This window comes from Notothenia rossii (genome assembly GCF_949606895.1).
Source record: "Notothenia rossii genome assembly, chromosome: 8".
Classification (NCBI taxonomy): Eukaryota; Metazoa; Chordata; class Actinopteri; order Perciformes; family Nototheniidae; genus Notothenia; species Notothenia rossii.
This window is the reverse complement of record NC_136906.1, coordinates 66,555,736-66,581,621: the sequence shown is the minus strand read 5'-3', so window position 1 is coordinate 66,581,621 and position 25,886 is coordinate 66,555,736. Positions and strand designations below refer to the sequence as shown.

Here is a 25,886-nt window from a genome sequence, read left to right as displayed (position 1 = left end):
GTAGACAAAACAAGACATTGGAGTACATTTCTGACTTTTTATACACCAAACGACTCATCAATATATACAGAAAATAATCGACAAGTAAATCAACAATAAAATAAATCTGTAGTTGCAGCCCTACATTTATCAACAAATGATTTTGAAGACATAATATGTGAATTGTTTCCTTTTTCCTCTGAACCCTTCTCACCCACATTTCTTAACATTAGTTTTCTTTTTTCCTCCATTTCATAGGACGAGCTCGACCTTTCAGAGAAACACAGGGAAGCCATGTTCGCTCTGCCTGCAGAGAAGAAATGGCAAATCTACTGCAGCAAAAAGAAGGTAAGAGACCCACTGCTTTATGTCGAACTCCACAACATCCTCCACAAGCTTGCTGCAGACCAGCTGAATAATATCCGCTGATATCCTGCCAAGTTTGTGTAATCGCCTCGCTCATTGATTTGTTGATACCTGATGCTGTGAGTTTTCTAAAAACAGACCACACAACCATGTACCTCTGTATTGCTCTTCTCACAACAGGCAGGAAAGTGTTTGAAATGTGGTTCTGTGTCCTTTCCATCTGTAAAAAAAACCCAATTGACCATTTCTAAACACATTTCTAACCTGTTTTACCTTGAATCTTTTGAAGAGATGTGTTGTTTTCACATAAATGTAGCAGCACACTGTAGAACTAAACCTCCTATGGTGTACTGTAATGGAAAATATCCTATTAGTAAACAAATGATACGCAGAGGATTACTTACACATGTCCACTCGAGCACCAAGAGCACTTCCTAAAGACTGTATTCCCCTGTCTGTTACGGCCCGTCCACAGAGCAGCTTTGAAAAAATCTTGAAAATCTTGGAGGTGGGCGTGTCTGAAAGCTTGGGGATTTTTTGCAAGCAACGCGACCAACAACCAATCACATGAATATCCCGCCCGGACAAACAAAGCAATAGCAATGTTAAAACGAAGTAAACTGGATTAAACTCCCCAAACAGGCGAAAACCTACAAGTTTGACCCACTGTCTCTGCCACCTCCCTCCATGCCTGGTTCCTCCGGTTTGTATCCCGGTAAATAGTTCTGGTCGTAAAGAACCGGGTGATTTGCTACCGTAATTTCTCGTTTGGAATATGAGGAAATGAACTGCGGTATGTCTCTCCCAGCTTACACGTGGTTTGATTGGCTAGCCCTTGTACTGCCAGATTTGCATAAACGGGATTTGATTGGCTGACGATTCCAGCTGAGCTTCAAAAGTTGAACATTGCTCAACTTTTGAATCCTAAAAATCGTGAAAATCCTGGAAATCTTCGCTTCGCTTCCCCACAATGCAGTTCGGCGAAAAGCGAGGCTAAGTGACGTCACCCCCATTCAAAGTCAATGGGCAGAGAAGCGTTGGAAGCGTCGGAAGATTTTTTTTAAGCTGCTGTGTGGACGGGGCGTTACTTATCTCTACCCTTTCTAAAAAATAAGTCTGTGCTGCTTCTTCAAAGCTCCCCCATGAATAACTCACCCAAGTGGATGTTACACAAGGTGGATATAAAAATAGTGATATGTAGAGGGAGTGACACACACCTTAAATCCAGCCTGTTCCATTAGATGATCCAAAGAAGGCTGTGTCATGAATTATGAGTAATGAAATATAAGACTGAAAAGACTCTTATTTCGTATTCAGTGTGTTTTCTCCCCCAGTCTCATTGTTCTATTGTCCTCCCTAGATTAAAGAGTTTGAATCTTGCGGCCTCTCCTTGTAGATAATACACCCATCAAAGCATTGGTGTAGCCAAAACATTCTGTACTCCTCTGAGTCAAATTTAATTATGTCTCTCCTGCATGATGTAAGGTCTGTCAGCTGTCCCTCCTTTCCCCTATAAATTATTTCCTCTCGTACATGCGGGAAAACGCAGATGCTTGGTCTAGTTTTGTAGCCTCCACTGCCCTCACATTTTAACAGCACTGGTTCTGAAGGCCGTGCGTATGAGTGTGTGGGATATCCTGTCCTGACTCATATGCAGGCAGGGTAAACTTTACCTACGTCCGGTTAGCAACTGGAGGTGAGGAGTGTTGGGATTTGGTGTGAGGGATGGATAGTTTGCATGTCAGTGTGCAGAACAGCTACTCAGGAAACACAGCTGCAGAAATCCATCATACATGCAAGCTGTTGCAGCGTTTATCCATTTTTGTGTTGTTTGAATTAAGCAAAGTGAGTCTTTAACTGCGCTTTTGATTTCAAATAATAGCTCCAAAGAATGTTTGGTCATCCCGAAAAATCTATGTATTATTAAAGAAATAGTTTAACATTTTGGTAAAAGATTAGGTGAGTTTAAGAAGTGTTGATAGGTCAATCTTTGGATGGAGCCATGCTAGCTTTTGCCTCTGCTAATCTTTATGCTAAGTTGTTTCCTTATATTTACCAGTCATGCGGGTGTTATAGATTTATTCTTGTAATTCTCAGGAAGAAAGCTTATTTCTCAAATAGCTAAACTTTTCTTTATAGATCCATAAGTATGTGCTGATATTGTGGATTTTAACCCCATTTTATTACAACATTTAAAATGTTTCATCAACAGCCACAATGAATTATTCCCTTTGCTGAAAACTCACTTTGTTTAAGTATTGATGCACATGCACTTATGAATTTGGCTGCGTGCAGTAGCCAGCAGCAACAAGACCAGAGAAAGTGGTGAAAATGCAAACGGCACGATGTGTGCTCCCATTTCTCTACCGTGTCCCAATTAGTGGCCTCATTACGAGTCGTCTCGGAGCCAAGGTAGCCTCGTAAAGCATTTTGAAAATGAACCCCTGAATGTTCAGCTTTTCAGACATCAGGCAAGGTTGTTTCAGTGTTAGTGTGAAGGTGGAAACAAATCTTAATGTGCCGTATCGACCCGCAGACGGGGGGAGGAAGAAGTGACAGAAAGGCATCAATATTGCTGACTCTGCAGCAGGCTTTGGCCCCAACCTGTGTGTGTGTGTGTGTGTGTGTGTGTGTGTGTGTGTGTGTGTGTGTGTGTGTGTGTGTGTGTGTGTGTGTGTGTGTGTGTGTGTGTGTGTGTGTGTGTGTGTGTGTGTGTGTGTGTGTGTGTGTGTGTGTGTGTGTGTGTGTGTGTGTGTGTGTGTGTGTGTGTGTGTGTGTGTGTGTGTGTGTGTGTGTGTGTGTGTGTGTGTGTGTGTGTGTGTGTGTGTGTGTGTGTGTGTGTGTGTGTGTGTGTGTGTGTGTGTGTGTGTGTGTGTGTGTGTGTGTGTGGAGGCAAAGGAAGCGGCCGGTTGTCCAATGCAAACAGGAAGGCTCCGCTGCAACAGGTGCAGCTTTTGTGTGTCTAGTAGCGGGGATGATGATGATGATGATGAGGAGGAAGGTGGGGTCATAAACAGGGCGCTCTGGGCGATGAGCAGGCTTTTTTTTGCCAGGGGTTGGTTGGCTTCAGAAGTCGGGCCTGGGGAGATAAGTCAGTCGGAGCAGCAAAGCTTCAGCTGTTTGCTTTGGCCGGGCACCTGAGCCGATGAAATCACGCTGCTGAGCTTCCTCCTCCTCCAACAGGCAGATTTACTGATCCGGTTGTTAGCAGAGATTTTTGCAGTTAGGCTTCAAATTTCACCCGAATAATAAACCCCTTTCATTTGTGAGAGGACAGAGCTGTAAGGTCTCTTTCAAGCAACCTCCAAATAACTTGTCTCCCTGATGTGCCTTTGATGTTCACTTTCTCGAATGTGGAAAAAATAAACCCCGAGAAAAATACACTCCCAGCTTTTCTCTCTCATCATGACCCTAAATAAACCATCAGCGTTTGAAGAGGGCTGACTTCCGAGGTGAAAGATGGACTTTTTAAGATGCAAAAGAAAGTGGTTTTCACCTCTCAGCTGCTCCTCGAATGGACTGAACTTCTTCCAGCACCCTGTTGGTCAGGCTGGCAGCAGCCATGAGAGAAACAGATCTGCTCTCAGACCTGCCAAGGCCCACAGCTTCTATCAGAGCCAAACTCTACAGGCCGCTTTATTAACTGACGCCCAATTAGTTTCTGATGGTCACAGCTCACTTGTGCTTAATGGAGCTAAAGTTCAAATGAAAGCTGGGGCCCTTTTATGTGCAAGCCAAGTTCGCGGTCAAGCCCTTTTACTCCTCTGTTTTTCCATTGAGGTAGAAAACTAAATCATGTCAGAAATGGCGTTTTTTTTCTCCACTTGATAAACAAACGTGCCTGTCAGGGGATTAATCTCTGCCATGTCCTTAATCCGCAGTTTAAACTCTCATTTGCTAATCTCAAGATTTTCTCAAGCAGCTGTTCTCTCTTTTCTGCGCTCCTCGCCTCCTGCTGAAACTCAGTGAAGCGCTCCTTAATAAAATAGGATATCCGTGCCGCCCTACTTTGAGTTCCTGCTCCATCCTTTGGCTTCTGGCTATTTACTCCCCGGACCTTGTGTTCCCCGTGTGTTTGTATGTTTCATGTCTCTCAAAGTCAATGGGTGGAAAATGCATGCAAAACATGTGATCCATATAACATCTTGTCCACCCATGTGACTTTATTAAATGTCAAAACAACAATTTGATGTAATTTTTTTAACTTCCAAACACTTAATATTCATATGTCAAACACATTTTCTTTCTAATTGACTTATCTTGTTGTTTCAATTATCATTCTTGAAAAACAATGCCTTCAATGATCACTGCACAGCGTCGTTTATGCCTGTTATTCTCTTTTCTTCCAGGAACAAGAAGAAAACAAAAGTGCAACTAGTTGGCCCGAATACTACATTGATCAGCTTAACTCAATGGCAGCTGTAAGTAATAACATTAACTACAACAAATAACATTACTTTTCATTTCACTTATTTCCTCTTTTTTATTGTGTTGGCTGTAAATTGTCAGGCTTCAGACTCTTCATGATGTCTAATCTTTTTCCGACAGAGAACGACGCTCCTCGCTCTGGAGAAAGAAGACGAGGAGGAGAGGAACAAAACCATCGAGAGCTTGAAGACGGCTCTGAGGACACAACCTATGAGGTGGACAAATACTTTATCTCCTTCGTGTCCTTCACACAAAACCTCACCCGTCAGCACATCTCCTCTCATTTGACCTCCTCTCGCCCTGCCTTTGACTCCTTATAGTTCCTCCCAGCACAGTCACTGCCGTTTTAGTTAAAGATTTTTGTATTGACGGGAATGTGCATCAAAGCATTTCCATTCCGAGAACCTTTACAAAGCAAATGTTATGAGTTATTCATGACATTTAATTAAAATGATTCGGGACTAGCAGAAGAAAAATCAGAGTCCACAAATAAAAACATATTTAGCTATTTGTTTTATGAGACGACAGTATACTTATATTTCTAATCAAACTAGTTTTCCAAACTGATACGATTTCTCTCCTCTCCTCTCAGGTTCGTGACGCGCTTCATTGACCTGGACGGTCTGACATGTATCCTAAACTTCCTGAAGAGCATGGACTACGAGACCACCGAATCGCAGATCCACACGTCTCTGATTGGCTGCATCAAAGCGCTGATGAACAACTCGCAGGGCCGCGCCCACGTCCTCTCTCACACCGAGAGCATCAATATCATCGCTCAGAGCCTGGCCACGGAGAACATCAAGACCAAGGTGGCCGTGTTGGAGATAATGGGCGCCGTGTGCCTGGTGCCCGGCGGACACAAGAAGATCCTGGAGGCCATGCTGCATTACCAACGCTTCACCTGCGAGAGGACGCGGTTTCAGGTGGGTGGGAGCAAGCCAGGTGCTGAGTTATGGTTAGAAAGTAGTTTAAAAACAACGTTGGGTGAAGATATTTAACTCCTGTAATGACCTGTCATCCTGCAGACTCTTATAAACGATCTGGACCGGAGTACGGGGCGATACAGAGATGAGGTCAACCTGAAAACAGCCATCATGTCCTTTATCAACGCTGTGCTGAGTCAGGGCGCTGGAGAGGTGAATTATACACATTAGACAGCTTTTATGATTCTCTTCCCGTCCGTAGGTCATATTGTCCCTAAGCCACTCTTTCATGCTATGCTTTCTGCTAATTCATATCTTTTTCATCACATACAGACAAGTTTGGAATTCCGTATCCACCTACGATATGAGTTTCTCATGTTGGGGATCCAACCTGTGATCGATAAGCTGCGCTCTCATGAAAACTCCACGCTAGACAGGTGAGATAAATATGATGTCTCCACCTGACGCCGATTACCGTTTATTGGTCAGAATAATAACAACATAGAATTAGAAAAAAATAAGGGATACATTTGCAAGATCTTTTTTTTAATTTATTTTTTACATTACGAACTTAAAGAAAATAACATTAGACCATTACTCAAATAGATAAATAATTAAACCAAATGTTAAATATTTAAATACTTATTAAAAACGTAGCTACATAAATAGATAGCGTATGTAGTTATCTTGTTACCCTTGTATCTTGCAATACTTAAGACATGTCTTAATTTGTCATAAAGTGAAATATAATAATATAATCAAATGCCTTCCATTTACCTTTACAAATATCAGTGATCTTCTCTAATGAGTCTCCGTATATCTTAAAAGATACAAGAAACATATGAGACACTAAGCATGGAGAAAGCAGATTTTAATTAAAGCATTTACTTTTATTGGGATAATATCTTTCCGTTGTAAAAACAACTTAGTGTTAAGATTATTTTGCGTTTGATACCTAACTCCAAAATGGTGTAATCCCCCCCCCCCCCAAACTCCCAAAACTGTGAGATTTGCATTCAGAAATAGTTTTTTCTAAATGTACATATCCATAAAAAAATGTAATCATGCAAAAACCAGCCGATCCTACCTACAACACAAACTCTATTTCAACTCTAGTTTCCAGAGAGATCTTAAAGTAAATCTGTGGGTATATAAATGCATCACTCTTGCCTCTCTAATCCATCCCTCTCCCCCCTCAGGCATTTAGACTACTTTGAGATGCTGCGGAACGAGGATGAGCTGGCTCTGTCCAAACGTTATGAGTCGGTAAGGAAACCTCTCCTGACCTGATTCCTGCATATTATTTCTGACTGAAATATTCAGCAGAAGCATTTATGGGACTTGTTGTTTCCTTTCTTCTCCTCCAGGTACATATAGATACCAAAAGTGCCACCCAAGTTTTTGATCTCATCCGCAAGAAGATGAACCACACAGACGCACACCCGCACTTTATGTCTGTCCTGCACCACTGTCTCCTCATGCCACGTAAGAGATTTCTAATCATGACTAGATTATGAAATTGAAATGTTTAGACTCATAGTCACACTTCAAAATACTTTCTGCTGTAAAAGCGATTTGTGTTTAAAATATACTGAAATATAACGAGGCTCCAGGTAGTATTAGTCCTCCTGGTTTCAGGCCAGAAAGATAAGGACTTGTTGACTTTTTCCAGGCTCTATTTTCTCACAGCTGAAGACTTTTAATATTTTGAATTCAATTTAGTTGAAAACCTTTTTTTTATGCAAAAGAAAATGCATCAAGGCAGATTACACTGAGCTAGTTTGTCTTGAAAACAAAAGGTCACCAAAGGACAAAGGATTCTTTTTCTTCAACACTTACCTCGTCCTATAAGTGGCTTTTTAATGAGACCACCCCCCGTCACTTCCTTGAGGCATTAAGAGCATAATAACCACTTAAGCCTCAAATCCACGTGTGGCCATTCTGAGTTAATAAAGTGCTAGCTTGTGATGGCACTTCATTAGAAAGAGGAAATTACTGAGCATGATGTTATCCTTGTAAAGAGGCATATCAGGATGTTTTTGATCACTTATGTATCTCAGTGTGTTTTTCCAAGCTAAATAGCATCACTAAAGTAAACATGTTGCCCCCTATTATAGATGCAGACTAACCGATCAGTAACACTGTAATGTGTAAACATGCTGTAACCATAGGTGTCTTTATGTTCTCATGAGCAGCTAGAATACTCATTTTGAACAATAATAAAAAGTCATTCATATTCAAACCATTGCTGTGGATCCACATGTTTCTGTACTTTCTGAGATATAATAGAGATACGATCCCTCTGCTCTTTAATGGGACTGTTCATTCGTCTCTCCTCAGACAAGAGAAGCGGTAACACGGTGCAGTACTGGCTGCTGTTGGACCGCATCGTCCAGCAGATGGTCCTGCAGAACGACAAAGGTCACGACCCCGACGTCGCACCACTGGAGAACTTCAACGTGAAGAACGTAGTCCGGATGTGAGTGCCTCTGAAACAGCCCATCGAGTGCTCGGCTGCCAGATTAAACAATGTAGAACAAATTGATTTTACAAGACATTAAAAGCCACATAGCTCAACGGTGCTGGCTTAAAAATAACTTTCAAAGTTCAGAGGAACAATGACTGGAGCTGTTCACTGAATATGTGTCATCCTCTCTGCAGGCTGGTTAATGAGAATGAGGTCAAACAGTGGAAAGAGCAGGCAGAGAAAATGAGAAAAGGTTTGTAACACTTAAATATATCTACCTGAAATAGATTAACATGTCAAATCAAATCATGGTTTTAGTCAACTCTTTATGGCGAACATAACTTTGACTTTAACCCCCACAGAGCACCACGAGCTGCAGCAGAAGTTTGATAAGAAGGAGCGAGAATGTGATGCAAAGACTCAGGAGAAGGAGGACATGATGCAGACGCTGAACAAGATGAAAGAGAAGCTGGAGAAGGAGAGCACGGAGCACAAGAACGTCAAGCAACACGTGTCCGAACTCACCGCCCGCCTGCACGACCTCAGCCTCGTACGTTCCCCTTCGTATTCACTGAGCCACTTTATTATATACACATGATGGTAAAGCCTGTAAATAAAACCAAAACAACCATCACTGAGTTCACATAATAGACAACGACCCAGATCAGAGTCAAAGTCAACTTTAGTGTTTATCCTTTGTGTGTGTGGTACAGACAGGCTGATGGAAATTCTGATTCTCACCATCCCAAAGAATACAAAAATATAAGAAATATATACACACACATACTAACTTAGACATAGACACATATACACACATTACGAGGTATAAATAAAAAGAAGGAACAGGAAATATACAAATATAACGGTCACTGGTGTGATGGAAATTAATTTTAATATATTACAACAGTACAAATATATACAGTATTGCAAACAGCTGTCCATAGCAGATAAAAAGCAGATATCCAACATTTGTGTGTATCATTTCTTTCATTTTGGATATTGATTTTACGTTGCTGTTGTCTGAAATAGTAGCACTTTTCCCCTTTATTGTAATTTCCTATGTTTTATATTTCGATATTGACAGTTTTTAACATGTTTAAATGATTTTAAATGTATGACGCATTTTCTCCTGTAATATTAGCAACATGTTCACATTGTGTAACTCTCTCTCTGCAGAGGCAGGCAGCGGTGGTTCCTGGAGGTCCTCCGCTCCCCCCCGGCCCCCCCGGTGGTCCCATGCCTCCCCCGCCCCTATCAGCTTTTGCGGGGCTGTGCCCACCTCCCCCGCCTGCCCCCGGGGGCATGATGCCTCCTCCGCCTCCCCCACCCCCTCCTCCGGGTGGACCCCCGCCTCCTCCTGGACGCATGCCCATGGGAGGCATCCCACCCCCGCCGGGAGGCCCCCTGGGACCCTCCCTGAAGCAGAAGAACATCCCCCAGCCAGCCAATGCGCTCAAGTCCTTCAACTGGTCCAAGTTAGCTGAGGTAGGAGCTGGATGTGTAATATTTAATGACGTAATGTTTGTTTACAACTCCAGATATTCATGTGTTGTTGTCCTCTGCTCAGAATAAGCTGGAGGGCACTGTGTGGATGGACGTGGACGACGCCAAGGTCTTTAAAATCCTGGATCTGGACGACATTGAGAAGACCTTCTCCGCCTATCAGAGGCAGCAGGTACTGAGGGCCAAGCACTTCCTCTCCACAGCAACACACGTCTTGTATCAGAGGGCGGGGGCGGGGGGGCTGGTCCAGTGGCTCAGGGCTCCTCTGCTTGTATTCTTGGATTTAGAATTGGCTTGAGATTTTCTGCAAATTCCCCCTGTTTTGCAACTTTTAAATTCTGAAGCTAAGCTGGGGAAGGGAAGAGGGGAGAGGTCAAGTAAACAAACTAAAGCCAGCTTAGTCATAAGAGTAGAGGGGGGGAATTGCCAGATATATTTGGGGGTTTATCGATGCAAAATGTTCATGCTTGAATCTTAAACGCTTTTTTCATTTGAATGGAATGCTATTTTTGTTTGTGGTTTGGATCATTTTGCCATATGTGATTGAAAATGCATGAGTGAGCTGCTCAGAATTGTCTCTTTCTTTTTTTTAAATGTTTGCAATGATTTTAGTTCTAGATATTCACAATAAATAGCGTCTTTATTAGTTGCAAACAGTGAATGAGCATGTCTTTAAAATGTACAGAAGCATGAACAACACCTATAATAAGATGTAAAAACAAAATAATTAATAATTGGAATTGTCTCTTTTCACAAACACAACATTTACTACATTTACATCCTCCATGTTGACCTGATTAGTTCAAACAGAAGTATGATTTATTAACGTGCACAGCATGTGAACTATTGGCACGTATTGATCACCCGAACACCCACTCACGTCTCACTGCTGCTCACTTCATTACTCCGTCGTCGTCTAAGTGCCGAATGATCTGTGAATCATCTGCTGTTTGTTTTGATGGGCTGCAATCACGTAACTGCTTTACTTATTCTAATGAGTGCTTACATCTTCCCTGCTTCCTGCCTGCATTTTAGGACTTCTTTTTGATCAATAACAGCAAACAGGTGAGTCCTCTTACAGTACAGTAGATTTGTGTGTCACTCCTTAGACTTTATGTATGTGTCATGTACTATTGTCCTGTGTTAAGTGAATGTGTGTCCGATAGATTGTACGGTCTGTGATTTGTGTGGGATGTTTGCATGTACTCATGAATGTCTGTTTTCAAAGTCTTGGTAGTTCTTGTTTGGGATTTAAGGTTGTTTTGTCGTCTTTGTTTTTGTGTGCCTGTGGGTGAAATGAATCGGTGCGAGTTAAAACAGCCTGATGGTGCGCTCTAACCTCTTCATTACTTTTGCTCGCAGAAAGAGGCGGAAGACGACACGCTGAGCTCTAAAAAAGTCAAGGAGCTGTCAGTCATTGATGGCCGTCGAGCTCAAAACTGCAACATCCTGCTCTCGAGGTAAGATTTCTATCAAAATCATAACACTTATATTCCCCATTGTCTAAAAATGAATACTGATTTCTGTTTCTCAAAAATATCAATAAGAGATAGGGCTGCTCGATTATGGCAAAAATCATAATCTCGATTATTTGGGTCAATAATTGATATCACGATTGTTAAAATCGATTATCCATTTACTTTGAAAACATCAATTTATTGGAGAGAAAAACTTTGAACAGTATGTTTTTAACAGTTGATTACCCTGAACTTTAAGTATAATTCAACTGAAAAAAAAAAAAAAAAAAAAGGAATTACAAAAAAAAAAAAAAGTAATAATAATAAAAAAATCATCGTTTTATTTCGATTACGTTGTTTTTGTAATCGTTGCAAGCCATAATCGTAATTGCGATTTAAAATATGCTTAATTGAGCAGCCCTAATAAGAGATGCTAAATATAAACACTTTAAAATATAAATAATAGCATGAAAACATACAAAAAATCCCATATATGCAAACAAAGCTTCAAACCAACCAAACTACCAGGGGAAATAAAGTGAAGTCAACGGTACCTAACTAAGCAGAGCAATATACAAACAGATGAGAACAAAGATATCAAAATAAAAGATGAAGATAAATACAGTTGCAAACATAAACAGGTACATTTGAGGTTTAACAACCAAGATGTCTTGAAGTGATATATCTCACTTTCACTCTTTTTTTATGACAGCCCATGCCATATTTTCATAGGGAAACGTTATGCAAAAGAAAACATGGTAATTATGTCTTAGTGAGTTTGATGATTTGAATGTGAGTAGTCCAAGATAAAGTAATGCTTATGTTTGTGTTGTGCTGCAGGCTGAAGCTTTCAAACGAGGAGATGAAGAGAGCCATCCTCACCATGGACGAACAGGAGGACCTTCCCAAAGACATGCTGGAGCAGGTACTGACGGAGGATCAAATCTGTCGTCATTTAGTGATTGGCTGCTTCCTAAAAATAGCAGCATAGGGAATTCATGACACTTTCATGTTTTTAGAGCAAGGTAACAAACATCAGCATGAGATTTTCTTGATTTTGTTTTGGAGAAAGACAATGAGATGCCAGTCGAGTTTAATTCTAGCAATTTACTTTGGAAGGCGTAGACTCAATGTGCTTCAAAATCAAAGCATGATAAAAATGCAAATCCATACATGATGAGTCATACATGATTTGTATGATAGATAAGGAGGTACAAATAATAAAAAGGATAAGATAAGAAGGCATAGAATATAATAGGGAGGGATGAGACCCTCTTTAATGGTCACACATGCAGAGCACACAGCGCACACACGGTGAAATGTGTTCTCTGCTTTTAACCCATCCTAGTACAAGGAGCTAACTATTATATTAAAAAAATAAATAAATAAAGATGATATAATAAAGGTTTTACCCAATAACAACACACTGAAAACCTAATTAAGAGCTTGCAAAAATATATAACAACTTGCTTTCACAGACAGAACAGCACAGAGGCATGTTTGAAATATTAACTGGTGTTTTCCTGCGTCATCAGCTGCTGAAGTTTGTCCCAGAAAAAAGCGACGTGGATCTCCTGGAGGAGCACAAACATGAGCTGGACCGAATGGCAAAACCCGACCGCTTCTTCTACGAGATGAGCAGGTACAGGTTTTTTCTCATTTGTTACCTTATTACATTCTGTATGAAACACATTCAGCTTTAGATCAGTGCAGCACTCTGTATATCGGCTGACCATGACCATTGTTTGCTCTGAGTCAGGGCAGGGAAATGACACATGGGTTTCCACTTACCCCAGGAACAATAGCTGAATGTGTGAATCACTATTAATTGTGTTGGTGAATACATTGCTCCGTAATGTAATAACTATAATGTGATAAGACCTGTTGGTGGAAGGAACAAAGGCAACATGTTGCAACTCAACCACTGACTGCATAAATGGCCTGCTAAGCGAAGATTGGAAAGTAACTGACGCCCCTTCAGTATAGAAACAACAGAACGTTCTGTTAACTTGATAATTAGCTGTAGTTTGCCAGTATTTTGCCATTTGGAGCTGACTGAGAGCAGTAGGACTGGAGGACAGATGTCACTGGTATTCATTAGCCGCACAGTCTATGGTTTATACGCTGAAATGTGAAACGCTGCCAAAGATAAGCGTCATTACCACAACTTTATATGTGCCATTTAGTAAGCTTGAACTTCTATTTTTCTTAAGCACAATGTCCATGTTTGTGGCTTTTGTTTAAACCGTTGGGTTTCCCTGTTTATAATCTATTACTTTTGTCTATTTCTGTTCTCCTCTTACACACATTTTCCATCCTCCAGAATAAACCACTACCAGCAGCGGCTGCAGTCTCTGTACTTCAAAAAGAAGTTTGCAGAGAGGATAGCTGAGATCAAACCCAAAGTTGAAGGTAGGGAACGTTTTGTAGTTTTATACACAACTGACATTACCTTAAACATGTTTAGTTTTGTATAAATAACTGAAAATGATATTTGTATTCTGTTTTATTTTAACCATGGAAAGCCATCTGTGTTATGTGGGATGAGCATTCTGAAGCATGTAGTCCTTCCTGTTAGACTCTTAAACTCTAATGCTTTGTATTTTCAGCTTTTCATATTGGCCTAGCTACCTAAAATAAATCCGTCAGCTCCTTGAATTACCCTCTAACATTTGTTTACTTGTTGCTTCTCTGTCCCAGCTCTGAGCAGGGCGTCTAAGGAGATTCTGCACAGCAAGAACCTGAAGCAGCTGCTGGAGGTGGTGCTGGCCTTTGGGAACTACATGAACAAAGGGCAGAGGGGCAACGCTTACGGCTTCAAGGTGTCTTCACTCAACAAGATCGCTGACACCAAATCCAGTATCGACAAGTAAGAAAAACTATCAATTGTAAGGAGAGAAGGCGCGTAAAATGCATGAAAGTCACATCAGGAAGAGGGAATGCGATATAGACAAGCGTCCATATGGTTATTTATATCGGAACGTAAATAACAAAAGCCATATATATTGCACATTTGACAAGTTTTCAGCCTTGAGAGTCGCTTTGCCTCAGTGTGTCTGTTTCTGTTTGCAGGAACATCACTCTCCTGCACTACCTGATCACCATCCTGGAGAAGAAATACCCCAAAGTCCTGATGTTCCAGGAGGACCTGAAGAGTCTCTCAGATGCAGCCAAAGTCAAGTAGGTGGAGCTGCGGAGAACCTGCTGTTTTCTCTACATGTTATATTTATAAGGGGCGCTCCATTGTTTATACCAGTGTTAAATGAATGAGCTGTATCCCTAAAAGTGACTGAGATCTTAATTTTATGGGTAATGTGGCGGCTCAATTCCCATTTCAATTTGAGTGGCCAAGAGGCTAAGCTTGGCTTTATGCCGTGATGAGGAACGTTCATACTGAAGTTTAAGAAACGGTTGATGATATTTAATAAACAAAATCAAACACACAATAACTTGGCAGGACCAAAATGGAAGTTCACCCTCTGTCATCCGCACACGATATGAAACAGGGGACCTAAATACACAAACCACGCTCATCTGACGATTGCCGGAAGTGATCAACAAATACAAATAAAAGTGACATAAAAATAATAATTATACAAATAATAAACTCAGGCTAAGTAGCATTTTGGCTCCTACAGGTAATGCAACATCAGGATTGAGTTAAACATTGCTTTCCTGACTTACAAAACTAAATAAATACATAGATATAAATGAGTAGTTATTTGTAAATTAAATAATAAATCCTACATTTTCAAAAAACCCTCTATTTTAACCTTTTTAAATGGAGCTACAAATTACTCAAACCTTAATCAGAAATTCTTATTCCACTATATAATGTAAATAAACATTTTCACTCATACCCGATCAACCTGTTGGAGTCATCCCTAAGCAGATGCATATCTTAGTAGATGTCTTGGTGTTTTGTTGCATAACCTTAAACTGAACCATTGTTTGTTTTTGTATTTTTGCAGCATGACTGAGATGGAAAAAGATATCGGCAACCTGCGCAGCGGCTTGAAAAATGTGGAGAGTGTGAGTCACAACAGATCGATTACATAATACATGTTATGGATTGGTCATGCTGTTACACAATGCTCCGAGCAGGTCTTTCTGTGCTTTCTCTCTAACCTACTTTTCCTGGCCTGGATAACTTTCTCTCGTAGGAGCTGGAATTCCAGAAGAATCGACCGCAGCAGCACGGCGACAAGTTTGTGTCGGTGGTGAGTCAGTTCATCACCGTGGCCAGCTTCAGCTTCTCCGACGTGGAGGACTGTCTCATCGAGGCCAAGGAACTGGTACGTCCTGGTCATAAAAACTGAGCGTGTGCAGACGATGAAAGCTCGCATCCCATTTCCTCTCTCTGCACATTGACCTCATCTGTCACCTCTGTAGGAAAGCTAGCAGCAGGAGAGTGTTTCAGCTTCCTGTCGCAGCACCTCTGACGCTTTATTGGTCATCCTGCTCGCTGCCATGTGCGCAGGTCAAGAGACAGAACCAGAAGCAGAGGATATTATTTTACACCACATTGTTTGACCTTTTTTATATTGGGAATATTTTCTGTAAATGCAACATACTCATACATTTTAATGTGGGTGGCTTTTGAGTACATTAGAGTCCCATTTCCTCATTGCTAAAGTGAAGTAAAAGAGGAAACAAACCTGGATTTTGCCGCCATCTTTTACTGCCAGAAACCTGAGAATATTCACCTTTTTGAGGAGCGTTTGACACCCTGAATTTATGTGTCTGCCCACATTTATTGCTGCAGGCTTTTTATCTCAATCTGGTGTTTTTTTACCCCACGGTGTGTGCTCATTGTGCTCGGCTGGTCACATGGCAGCCATTAGTTTCTGTGAATCATTTACGGTGTCCCACAGTGAAATATGTGAACGTGTTTACAGGAGTCCTCGGTGCTCATTATTGGGAGCCAGAGAACATGCTGACCCTTAAAACAGCTCTGTGCATCTGGATTGTGTGTCGCAGGGCATAAATACCAAGATGTAGGAAAAGTGACATTTTCCTCACAGAGATCGTGTTTCATTGATGAAGTAAAAAGAAATATCAAATCTGAATGCACTAATTAACTTTATAGCTACAACGATAAGTCAAGTTATCTATTAGTTGATCGACAGAAAGAATATACCTATTATTTTTGACATTCGATTCTTTTTTTAAAATAATTTTTAATGCAGAATGGCAGAACATTGAATTTCCAACATCTAAATTATGGAGACTTCCTGCCTTTCTCTGTTTTGTATTATAATAAACTTGAATATATTTAGATCTTTGAGAACTTAGGATGGCTTTTTTCACTATCTAATGTCATTTTATAGATCAACCAATATGTCTACAAAATAACCTGCTAATTATTGATATTTTAAATATTCATTAGTTGCAGCAGTAACAGATTCATAATTTAACTGACTACAAATAATTTCAGTAACTCATCATCTTTGCTCCCCTTCATGTGTCTGATTTGTTGAAAGCATGCGTCTCATGTACAAATCTCCACACATCTCACAAGGTGTATGTTCTCACATCTGGATGTTGTCCTTTTTAACTCACCGTGGAAAACCCTCCACAGACACGTTGCCTTAATTTGTGCTCTGGCTCCAGCCTCTGGCCTCGGCTGTAATCAGTAGTCGGTCAGAAATGGGTTAACACCGGCTTCAAAGCCCGACCACTGGTACCCTGCTCTTATTTCAAAGAGGGGGGACGTAACGACTCTCCTGTAAAACAGTGGAAGACGGAGAGTAACACACAGTGCTGCTGGGTCCCGCTGTAAATCTAATCCCATGTGCCCCCTTCCCTTTGGTCCCACAGTTCCTGAGGGCAGTAAAGCACTTCGGGGAGGACGCCAGCAAGATGCAGCCAGATGAGTTCTTCGGCATCTTTGACCAGTTCCTGCAGTCGTTCGCTGAGGCGCAGCAGGAGAACGAGAACATGCGGAAACGCAAAGAGGAGGAGGAGCGCAGAGCCAAAATGGAAGCTCAGGTGTGTGATTGATTTCCTGTTTCCATACGACAAACAGAGACACAGTTATACAACACCCATAGTGTATTAACTATGGAGTATAATCTGCAATATTCCAGAGACTCAGAACTGAAATCAGAGTTACAACAACACTTTTGAAAAAAGGACACAACAAAAATCCTTTTTACAAGTTGATAGTTGAATTCAGTTCAGCCTTGCCAGTATCAAGTGTTGCTTTCAAGGAGCGGTTTAGCTTTAGTAGCTTCTTTGGTGAACGATAAGATCCATTCCATGATACGACAAAACCGCTCAGTATCTTGCCATCTATCTCTTGACAAGAAACCAAAATGTATTTTCCCCTAAATGTTGCCATGCTTAACAAATTCAGAGGGGATTATATGTCTAATAAATTGACTTTTAACCTCTGTGTCACCAGCTGAAAGAGCAGAGGGAGAAGGAGCGAAAGGCCCGGAAAGCGAAGGCCAACGGGGAGGACGACGGCGGCGAGTTTGACGACTTGGTGTCGGCGCTGCGATCGGGCGAGGTCTTCGACAAGGACCTCTCCAAGATGAAGCGTAACCGCAAGCGCATCAACAGCCAGAACACGGACGCGAGCCGAGAGCGACCGGTCACAAAGCTCAACTTCTGAGCGGGGCGTTTGTTTCGCTCGCCCATCATTAGTTTCCCTCTGGGTCAAACTGACATGCACATTCCTCCGCACCCTCCTCCCACCCAGCCTTGCATCACCGCTGCAGAGCCACACAAGGCACAACACATTCAGACCTTTCATCCTCCGAGGAGTTTGATGGTAAACGGAGCAGAAGCCAAAAGTTGTTAAAAAAAAACGACCAAATCAGATAATTCCCCCCCTGGAGGATCGGTGTGGTCACATGAAATGTTTTTAGACGATTGTCTTGCATGAGCAGGCTGATGGAGAAAGTTTCCCTCCGAGGTGTAAAAGATGCTCATGCTTGTTTGTTGGGAACCTATCTGTGCTGTTTTTGTACGTCAGAATCTATGCACAGAGTGAAGTGTGCAGCTAGCTTCTCCTTCAGGAAGATGATTCCATTAAAGACACAAGGGGCCATTTTATACGGAGCGGTTTCATAGATTGAGAGGACCTGCGCTCACGCCGGGAGTCGTCCAAGAGCGTTTTCTGGAGAAAGACTGAGTCTGAACATGCTGCCCTCCTGCAGTCAGGACCATCACTGGACAGAGCGCTGCGTTGTGACACAGACGTGGTTCTGACTGCGAGTGATGCAGCTCAGAAGTTTGTTTTCTACTCATCATTATTGACGTGCAGCATTTATATATCCCATCACTGTATGTTTTATTTTTCCTGTTAAGAGCTGGCCTTAACTGTTGTTTTAATTGTTGAGTGGGTACTCTCTAAGGCCTGGGCCTAATCTGCAATTTCTCAACATGTGTGGACACTCGTGTCATAGATTACATATATCTATATATAAGGTTGCGTGCTTGTTACACATGCACATATACATTCATAATTACTATGCTCAATGCCATTTAAAAATAACAAGTGGATGCAATACTATTGTCTTTCCCCTCTGAAGGGAGTGCCCTCCTTTATGTTTTATTGAATAGATGATATGTTTTCTGTACACTGGCTGGATTTACACTGCCCAAAAAAAAAGGCGCGAAGGGAAACTTTGACTTTAATCTCTGTGTGATGCACAGCACATGTGATGTTTTCATTCTTGTAGAAAACCTCACATGTGGACGTAAAACCAGAGTTCCCGTTAGCCGGTAATTACCGTACTATGACCGGTAAAATATGCTGAAGACCCGCAAATCTAAATCTCTCCGGTCAAAGTGTCCGGTCAAAAATAATTTCCCCTTAGCGCAATACCGCATCAGTTGCGCCACTTATGCGACAGACAAGAATAGTATGTGACAGGCAAAAGAGTATGTGACAGACAAGAATAGTCAATTCTAATGTCTAACACGTAATGTGGAGAAAAAGATGTCCTGTATGGGTTGATAGTGCGTTGATCTGTTGGTAATGCCTCGGGGTTCCGGTGGGCATGTAAACAAATGCAGAGCGCTATACTTTGCGGCCTCACCCGGTTGCATAGCGACGCTTATTGTTTAGGTGTCTTTTAATAAGCAGGAAGTAATATCATTAGCTAGAACTAGCTAGATCTGATCGATATGGACATAAACGTGAGTAAAGTCTAATCTGAAGGGAGGGAGAGAGAGATCAGCTGCTGCTGACGAGTCGACACGCAGCTCTGCATGATCACATGCAGCGGTGAGCGGAGCAAAACAGACACTTCAGATTAGAATATCACACGTAGCTATTTTAATTACCTCTCAAACTACCTAAACTAGTTTTAGATATGTTTATTTTTACTGTCGCGTCACTCATCACTGATCCGCGAGCTGCATGATACTGACGAACTGTCAGGAGAGGGAAAGAGCGCTCCGTTTATTATTCCCGTGTTATTGTAAATTACTGTACACTTTTGAATAGTTAATCTACTATTATTAGTTTGTTTAATATCGAATCATATCAATTTGTTTTAAAGCTCAATAAATAACAAAGAAGACCTTTGACCGGCACTTTTCAAATGTTGTCCGGAAGATTTAAACTTTATGTGACATGTTGACTGGCGAAACAATATTCTAACGGGAACTCTGCGTAAAACCTTTGATTTGAATTTGTTCCCTTGGCTGTGTGAATCCAACCAGTGTCAAACACCTCCATTTTATAATTTAAATATTTCCTTTCATTGTAAAATGACCTGATGATAATAAATGGGAGAAAAACATGTATGAGTTTTCGTATTTATCGAATAAGCACACATGCAATTGAGTGAATTCTCATTGCATATTAACCTTGGTTTAAAACGTCATTTGTTATCACCGCGAACCCTGAAAGCGGACAGGAAATATATAATGGTAGAATTTGTTTTTGTTTTTGTTTCTTAAGTATTGAACAACAGAGGCTCTGATAACCACCATGTACAGTGGGGCAAAAAAGTATTTAGTCAGCCACCAATTGTGCAAGTTCTCCCACTTAAAAATATGAGAGGCCTGTAATTTTCATCCTAGGTATACCTCAACTATGAAAGACAAAATGAGAAAAAAAAATCCAGAAAATCACTGTCTGATTTTTAAAGAATTGATTTGCAAATTATGGTGGAAAACAAGTATTTGGTCACCTACAAACAAACAACATTTCTGGCTCTCACAGACCTTTGACTTCTTCTTTAAGAACCTCCTCTGTCATCCACTTGTTAACGGCACCTGTTTGAACTCGTTATCAGTATAAAAGACACCTGTCCACAGCCTCAAACAGTCACACTCCAAACTCCACTATGGCTAAGACCAAAGAGCTGTCAAAGGACACCAGAAACAAAATTGTAAACCTGCACCAGGCTGGGAAGACTGAATCTGCAATAGGTAAGCAGCTTGCTGTGAAGAAATCAACTGTGGGAGCAATTATTAGAAAATGGAAGACATACAAGACCACTGATAATTTCCCTCGATCTGGGGCTCCACGCAAGATCTCACACGGGGGGACCTAGTCAATGACCTGCAGAGAGCTGGGACCAAAGTAACAAAGGCTACCATCAGTAACACACTACGCCGCCAGGGACTCAAATCCTGCAATGCCAGACGTGTCCCCCTGCTTAAGCCAGTACATGTCCAGTTCCTTCTGAAGTTTGCTAGAGAGCATTTAGATGATCCAGAAGAGGATTGGGAGAATGTCATATGGTCAGATGAAACCAAAATAGACATTTTTGGTAAAAACTCAACTAGATGTGTTTGGAGGAGAAAGAATGCTGAGTTGCATCCAAAGAACACCATACCTACTGTGAAACATGGGGGTGGAAACATCATGCTTTGGGGCTGTTTTTCTGCAAAGGGACCAGGCCGACTGATCCGTGTAAAGGAAAGAATGAATGGGGCCATGTATCGTGAGATTTTGAGTGACAACCTCCTTCCATCAGCAAGGGCATTGAAGATGAAACGTGGCTGGGTCTTTCAGCAGGACAATGATCCCAAACACACCGCCCGGGCAACGAAGGAGTGGCTTCGTAAGAAGCATTTCAAGGTCCTGGAGTGGCCTAGCCATTCTCCAGATCTCAACCCCATAGAAGATCTTTGGGGGGAGTTGAAAGTCCGTGTTGCCCAGCGACAGCCCCAAAACATCACTGCTCTAGAGGAGATCTGCATGGAGGAATGGGCCAAAATACCAGCAACAGTGTGTGAAAACCTTGTGAAGACTTACAGAAAACGTTTGACCTCTGTCATTGCCAACAAAGGGTATATAACAAAGTATTGAGATGAACTTTTGTTATTGACCAAATACTTATTTTCCACCATAATTAGCAAATCAATTCTTTAAAAATCAGACAATGCGATTTTCTGGAAAAAAAATTCTCATTTTGTCTCATAGTTGAGGTATACCTAGGATGAAAATTACAGGCCTCTCATCTTTTTAAGTGGGAGAACCTGCACAATCTGTGGCTGACTAAATACTTTTTTGCCCCCCTGTATATGTCCATTGTTAGTCGTGATAGTGACCAGAGTCAGGGCTCCACCAAGTGGTAAGTAATTGCAACCACAAAAATACTGGCTCAGGAAATGTAAGGTATCACGAGTCCGAGTACAGGATTGACTTGTTGACAAACTATGTTGAAAACATAAATGTTAACATGTAAAACACTCTTTAATAACACCCTTTAATTGAGTAATCATTTCAGCAGGAAACCATGTGTCAACTTGTCCTCCGGCTCCTGCACGAAGCGCGAAACTCCGGTGTAAAAGGCTCTGCCAGAAACTTCCACCACGACAGCCTTGAAGTCTCCACACTTAGTCTCCTGGAGAGAAACACAGAGAAGAATCCCAAACATGCCGACGTGAACAGAAGTTTGTAAGTTGTATTTTTAGAAATGAACACCCTCAACCTCAATAACAAAACATTTCTTATAACCAGTGTGACTTCTTTTAGGATGATCTTCTTGTCATGTTTATCCAGTTAAAAGGCCATAAAGACCGACATGAAAAATACATTTCTACAACGGAAAACAAAGCCTATACTTTCTAATTTAGTGTCAATGCTCCCATCTATTTAAAGTTTGATGTTAGATTTTATATTAAGGCAGTGACTGGTGAAACTCTGCTACCTCGACGGCTCTCCCTGTGAACTGGGACCCTGTGGCTCCACTCTGAAACGTCCTGGTCTGGTTCAGCTGGATGAGACCTCTGTGATACTGCAGAGCCACTCTGGCCGTAACACCTGAACCAGTGGGGCTCCGGTCCACCTGAAAACAGGTTCAAACCGGTTTCAGAGAGCTTTCCTTAAAGTAACAACTGACGAGGTGTGTGTAGAGTACCTGAGCTTCAGCAAACACACACATATTGGCAGTGGGGTCAGAGGAATAATCATCTTTGCCATCAGTGAGGATGGTGCCATAGAGGAAGGCCAGATCATCACTGGTTGGGTGGTGCAACTTCACCTAGCAGAGAAAAACACAAACATTTTATTAAATGTAAAATCAACAAGAGACGGTAGGAAAAATGTCAGCTGACTGCTCTTTACCATTCTCTACTTGTACAACTTTTGGCCCGGGGGCATTGTTAATGTTTTTGACATAGAAGAGCCCTGGCCATGTATTATACATTTAAGATTAGTAATGACTAAGCCACATGCAAATGTGATGTCTGGCAAAAAGTGGACACTACTGTAACTGCTGCACCACTTGGATTTTGCATTGACCTTATTGGTGTAAACTGAGTTTTTGCATGTATCCTCATTGAAGACATATTCATTGATTGTTTCATACAGTCTTAACTGACCTCTAGGGGCTGTAAGTTATTTAAAGAAACTGCTTTAGTACTCTACACTTTGAGCCATTCCCTAAGCTTAAAACAAGCCTTGCCTTGTCTGTTGCAGGCTACATTTTGGCCTTTTGTCTCCCATAGAAAAGCTTAACAATGTTTGTCTGCACAAAACTCCAAATACGAAATGGTATAAACCACTCCAGTAAGACATGAATCAAGATAAATATAGGCTATCACCCGGGACAATTGATAGAGATGTAACTCTACTTGTTAGGGAGGGGAGAAGGAGACACCCCTGATCTCACTTTTCTAGTCTTTATACTTTGTGTAGTAATCAAACACACGATTTCCCGTCAGCTGCACAATACAAACTTCCTACCTGGGATTTGACAGCGTTGGTCACCGCTGTGGCTGCGTCTACCAGGTCTCGAGTCCTGGACGTGGTCACGTCCAGCCCAAACCTCTTTGCGTCCACAAAGGCGTAGAAGGCTCCTCCGTAGCTTATGTCGACCGTCACATCTCCAAACTTTTCCAAAGACACTGTAACATCTGTAGAGAAGCAAGTCAGCGAATCCTGCAGAATATCAAAACATTGGACACATTTTCCTTTATTGTACCTGTAGCAAATGTGAACGCAGGCACACTGAGAAACCTCACTCCCCCAGTTTTCCCCTCAGAGTACTCCACGAACGCCTTCACCAGCCCACAGGGACAGTGGATGTTCACCTGGGTCTCCGGGGACTGGGGCTCCTTCACCAGTTTGTAGTCCACAGCGAAGCGGCCCAGTGCGATGACGGCATGCCCACACATGGTGCTGTACCCCTCGTTGTGCATGAACAGGACCCCCAGGTCCGCCTCAAGCAGCTCACTGTCCACCACCAGGGCCCCGTACATGTCGTAGTGTCCCCGGGGCTCGAACATCAGCACCCTCCTGAGGTGATCCAGATTTTCCAACACGTAACGGCGTTTGGACAGCACGCTGTCACCTTTGACCTCTGGGTAGCCGCTATGGATGATCCGTAGAGGCTCTCCACCTGTGTGCATATCCACCACGGAGAGCTCGTCTCCCTCGTGAGGTGGGAGCTGCATTTCCATCTCTGTGCTGATTTAAAAAAAGAAAATGATAATAATAATAATTTAAACAAATCTTTATCAGAAAGCCTGTTTTCTAACATATTACATATTATTATTGTTTATTGTCTAGAACCTTATATGCCTGCAGGTGTATTATTACAACACTTGAAAAGCAGGACTGACCTCTTTTTATTACCTTTTTCACACAAATGTTGTTATAAATAGTCTGCTGTTTTTTATTGATTATTTTCAATAGCTTACCTGTCATGTTACCCAGTGACTACAAATCAATGAAATCTGAATTGTAATTCTACAATAGAGCAGTCAGACACCCCTCTTTTTTTTTAATTAAAACAGCTGAATGTTAATAACAATAGGTATAAATAAAAAGCACTAAGAAAAGGTCTTATTTGTGGTGTGTTAAATATAACTGTTAAAGGCCAAACAAACTGCGGAATGTAATAACAATATTCATGTAAAATTGAAAAAGCACCAAAATCCAATAGAAAGAGGTGTGTCTTATTTATCCATTGTATAAATCATATCTGGTTTGGATTTGGAGTCACTGGGCCACAGGGCATCGAATCACATTAGTTATAAAAGTTAGAACGAAGGTATGGACATAAAACATTGTTTTGTGTCACTCTGGGAACATGTATTTATGGTCCCGTAGTGACACCCTGTGGCTCAGATGTGAGCTCACCTTCCTCTGACTGTGTTTGACGCTGGAACCGGAGGGTCTAATATTCAACCAAAATTAACTTTACTGCGGTTTACTACCAAACTATGCATTATGCCAGAAATGATTTAGTTTGTCCCAAGCTATTTTATAAAGTCCATGGACCCAATACAAGAAAGTCAAATACAATATGCCAAAAATACCAGGTTTTACATAGCTATAATGCATCTCTGCACGTTCAATCTGGCTCGTGCTCTCCATTATTAAACTAAGGAGTGACGTCATCCGTTGTAACTCAACAGGCAGTAAACTCAACGCATTGAACCGTTTCTCGAGTAATGTTTGAAAAGCCCTGCGCTACTTTACTACAACGATTTAGTCCTACCGTAATGTTTGCTCTGTAGGGTTCAAACTTCAGCTCTCAAGACTGTTTTAGTTTTCTGCGCATGCGTGGTTCAGTTTTCAAAGGCAAACATTAGACATCAGTGCCACCCTGTGTTCAGGATGCTGGAAATATGTGTCTTCACCAGAGGTGGGAACTGAAGTAACTAAGTACATTTACACAAGTACTGTAGGCCTACTTATGTAAAATGTTGGGACAGTTGTACTTTACTTGAGTATTTCCATTCTATGCTACTCTGTACCTCTACTAAAATTCAGAGGTAAATTGTATACTTTTACTCCACTACTGTACATACATTTATTTAGCAGCACCTTTAGTTACTTTACAGATTTGGATTAATAATGTGAAATATAATCATTAGACAGGCACAAATAAGACTTAAGTTAAACCTGTATACAAAGTAAATACAACTAGCTGCACTTTTACCAGCTTTAATAAACACATTAAAGCATCAACAATTATAATCAAAACATATTATATATTACTCTGAAATGGACACATTTGCATAATGAGTACTTTTGGTACTTTTAAATATTTTGATGCCAATACTTTAGTAATTTTACTTGAGTAACCTTTTGAATGCAGGACTTTTACTTGTAAAAGAGTATTTATATATTCTACTTCTACTTTTACTCAAGTACAAGATCTGTTTACTTCTCCCACCTCTGAGTGCCACTCATTGTTTTCAAACAAGAACTGGCATATAGAAATCCTCCTTATCACCAATGATGAGGAAACCCTGTTTCTTTTCTGCCTCTAATGTTAGATAGAAATCCTTTAAACAAAGTATTAAACTGACAACTTTGACTTGAAAAGATACATG

General features: G+C 41.3%; 2 protein-coding genes across 6 annotated transcripts in view; one reads left to right on the top strand and one right to left on the bottom strand.

Annotated features, from left to right (window-relative positions):
• The window catches only part of LOC307014246 (disheveled-associated activator of morphogenesis 1-like), a 47,573-nt gene extending 27,688 nt beyond the window's left edge, over positions 1-19,885 (top strand). For 2 of the 3 annotated variants that reach the window (XM_079642103.1, XM_079642104.1), the window contains exons 3-26: positions 238-327; positions 4,695-4,766; positions 4,894-4,988; positions 5,366-5,699; positions 5,802-5,912; positions 6,033-6,136; positions 6,899-6,965; positions 7,067-7,184; positions 8,040-8,178; positions 8,361-8,419; positions 8,529-8,716; positions 9,343-9,651; positions 9,734-9,841; positions 10,705-10,734; positions 11,032-11,129; positions 11,967-12,051; positions 12,662-12,768; positions 13,450-13,538; positions 13,827-13,995; positions 14,199-14,306; positions 15,098-15,158; positions 15,290-15,421; positions 16,947-17,117; positions 17,533-19,885. In XM_079642103.1, coding sequence (XP_079498229.1) covers positions 238-327; positions 4,695-4,766; positions 4,894-4,988; positions 5,366-5,699; positions 5,802-5,912; positions 6,033-6,136; positions 6,899-6,965; positions 7,067-7,184; positions 8,040-8,178; positions 8,361-8,419; positions 8,529-8,716; positions 9,343-9,651; positions 9,734-9,841; positions 10,705-10,734; positions 11,032-11,129; positions 11,967-12,051; positions 12,662-12,768; positions 13,450-13,538; positions 13,827-13,995; positions 14,199-14,306; positions 15,098-15,158; positions 15,290-15,421; positions 16,947-17,117; positions 17,533-17,745 — 3,057 coding nt within the window. In that variant the 3' untranslated portion in view covers positions 17,746-19,885. The remainder of the gene's footprint in view (positions 1-237; positions 328-4,694; positions 4,767-4,893; positions 4,989-5,365; positions 5,700-5,801; positions 5,913-6,032; positions 6,137-6,898; positions 6,966-7,066; positions 7,185-8,039; positions 8,179-8,360; positions 8,420-8,528; positions 8,717-9,342; positions 9,652-9,733; positions 9,842-10,704; positions 10,735-11,031; positions 11,130-11,966; positions 12,052-12,661; positions 12,769-13,449; positions 13,539-13,826; positions 13,996-14,198; positions 14,307-15,097; positions 15,159-15,289; positions 15,422-16,946; positions 17,118-17,532) is intronic. The other variant, XM_079642105.1, reaches the window with a different exon arrangement.
• Positions 19,886-21,773: 1,888 nt separating this feature from the next.
• Positions 21,774-25,121, bottom strand: l3hypdh (trans-L-3-hydroxyproline dehydratase). Of its 3 annotated transcripts, none has more exons than XM_079642107.1 (6): positions 25,046-25,121; positions 23,525-24,004; positions 23,287-23,456; positions 22,460-22,582; positions 22,250-22,387; positions 21,774-21,943 (listed from the first exon to the last, which is right to left on the bottom strand). In XM_079642107.1, the coding sequence occupies exons 2-6, from the start codon at positions 24,000-24,002 to the stop codon at positions 21,818-21,820; spliced, it is 1,035 nt and encodes a 344-aa protein (XP_079498233.1). In that variant the 5' UTR covers positions 24,003-24,004; positions 25,046-25,121; the 3' UTR covers positions 21,774-21,817. The 3 variants fall into 3 exon arrangements, with proteins under 3 accessions (XP_079498233.1, XP_079498232.1, XP_079498234.1); XM_079642106.1 differs by having other exon boundaries at positions 23,525-24,009; positions 25,046-25,120; XM_079642108.1 differs by having other exon boundaries at positions 23,287-23,481; positions 23,634-24,009; positions 25,046-25,120.
• Positions 25,122-25,886: the final 765 nt, after the last annotated feature.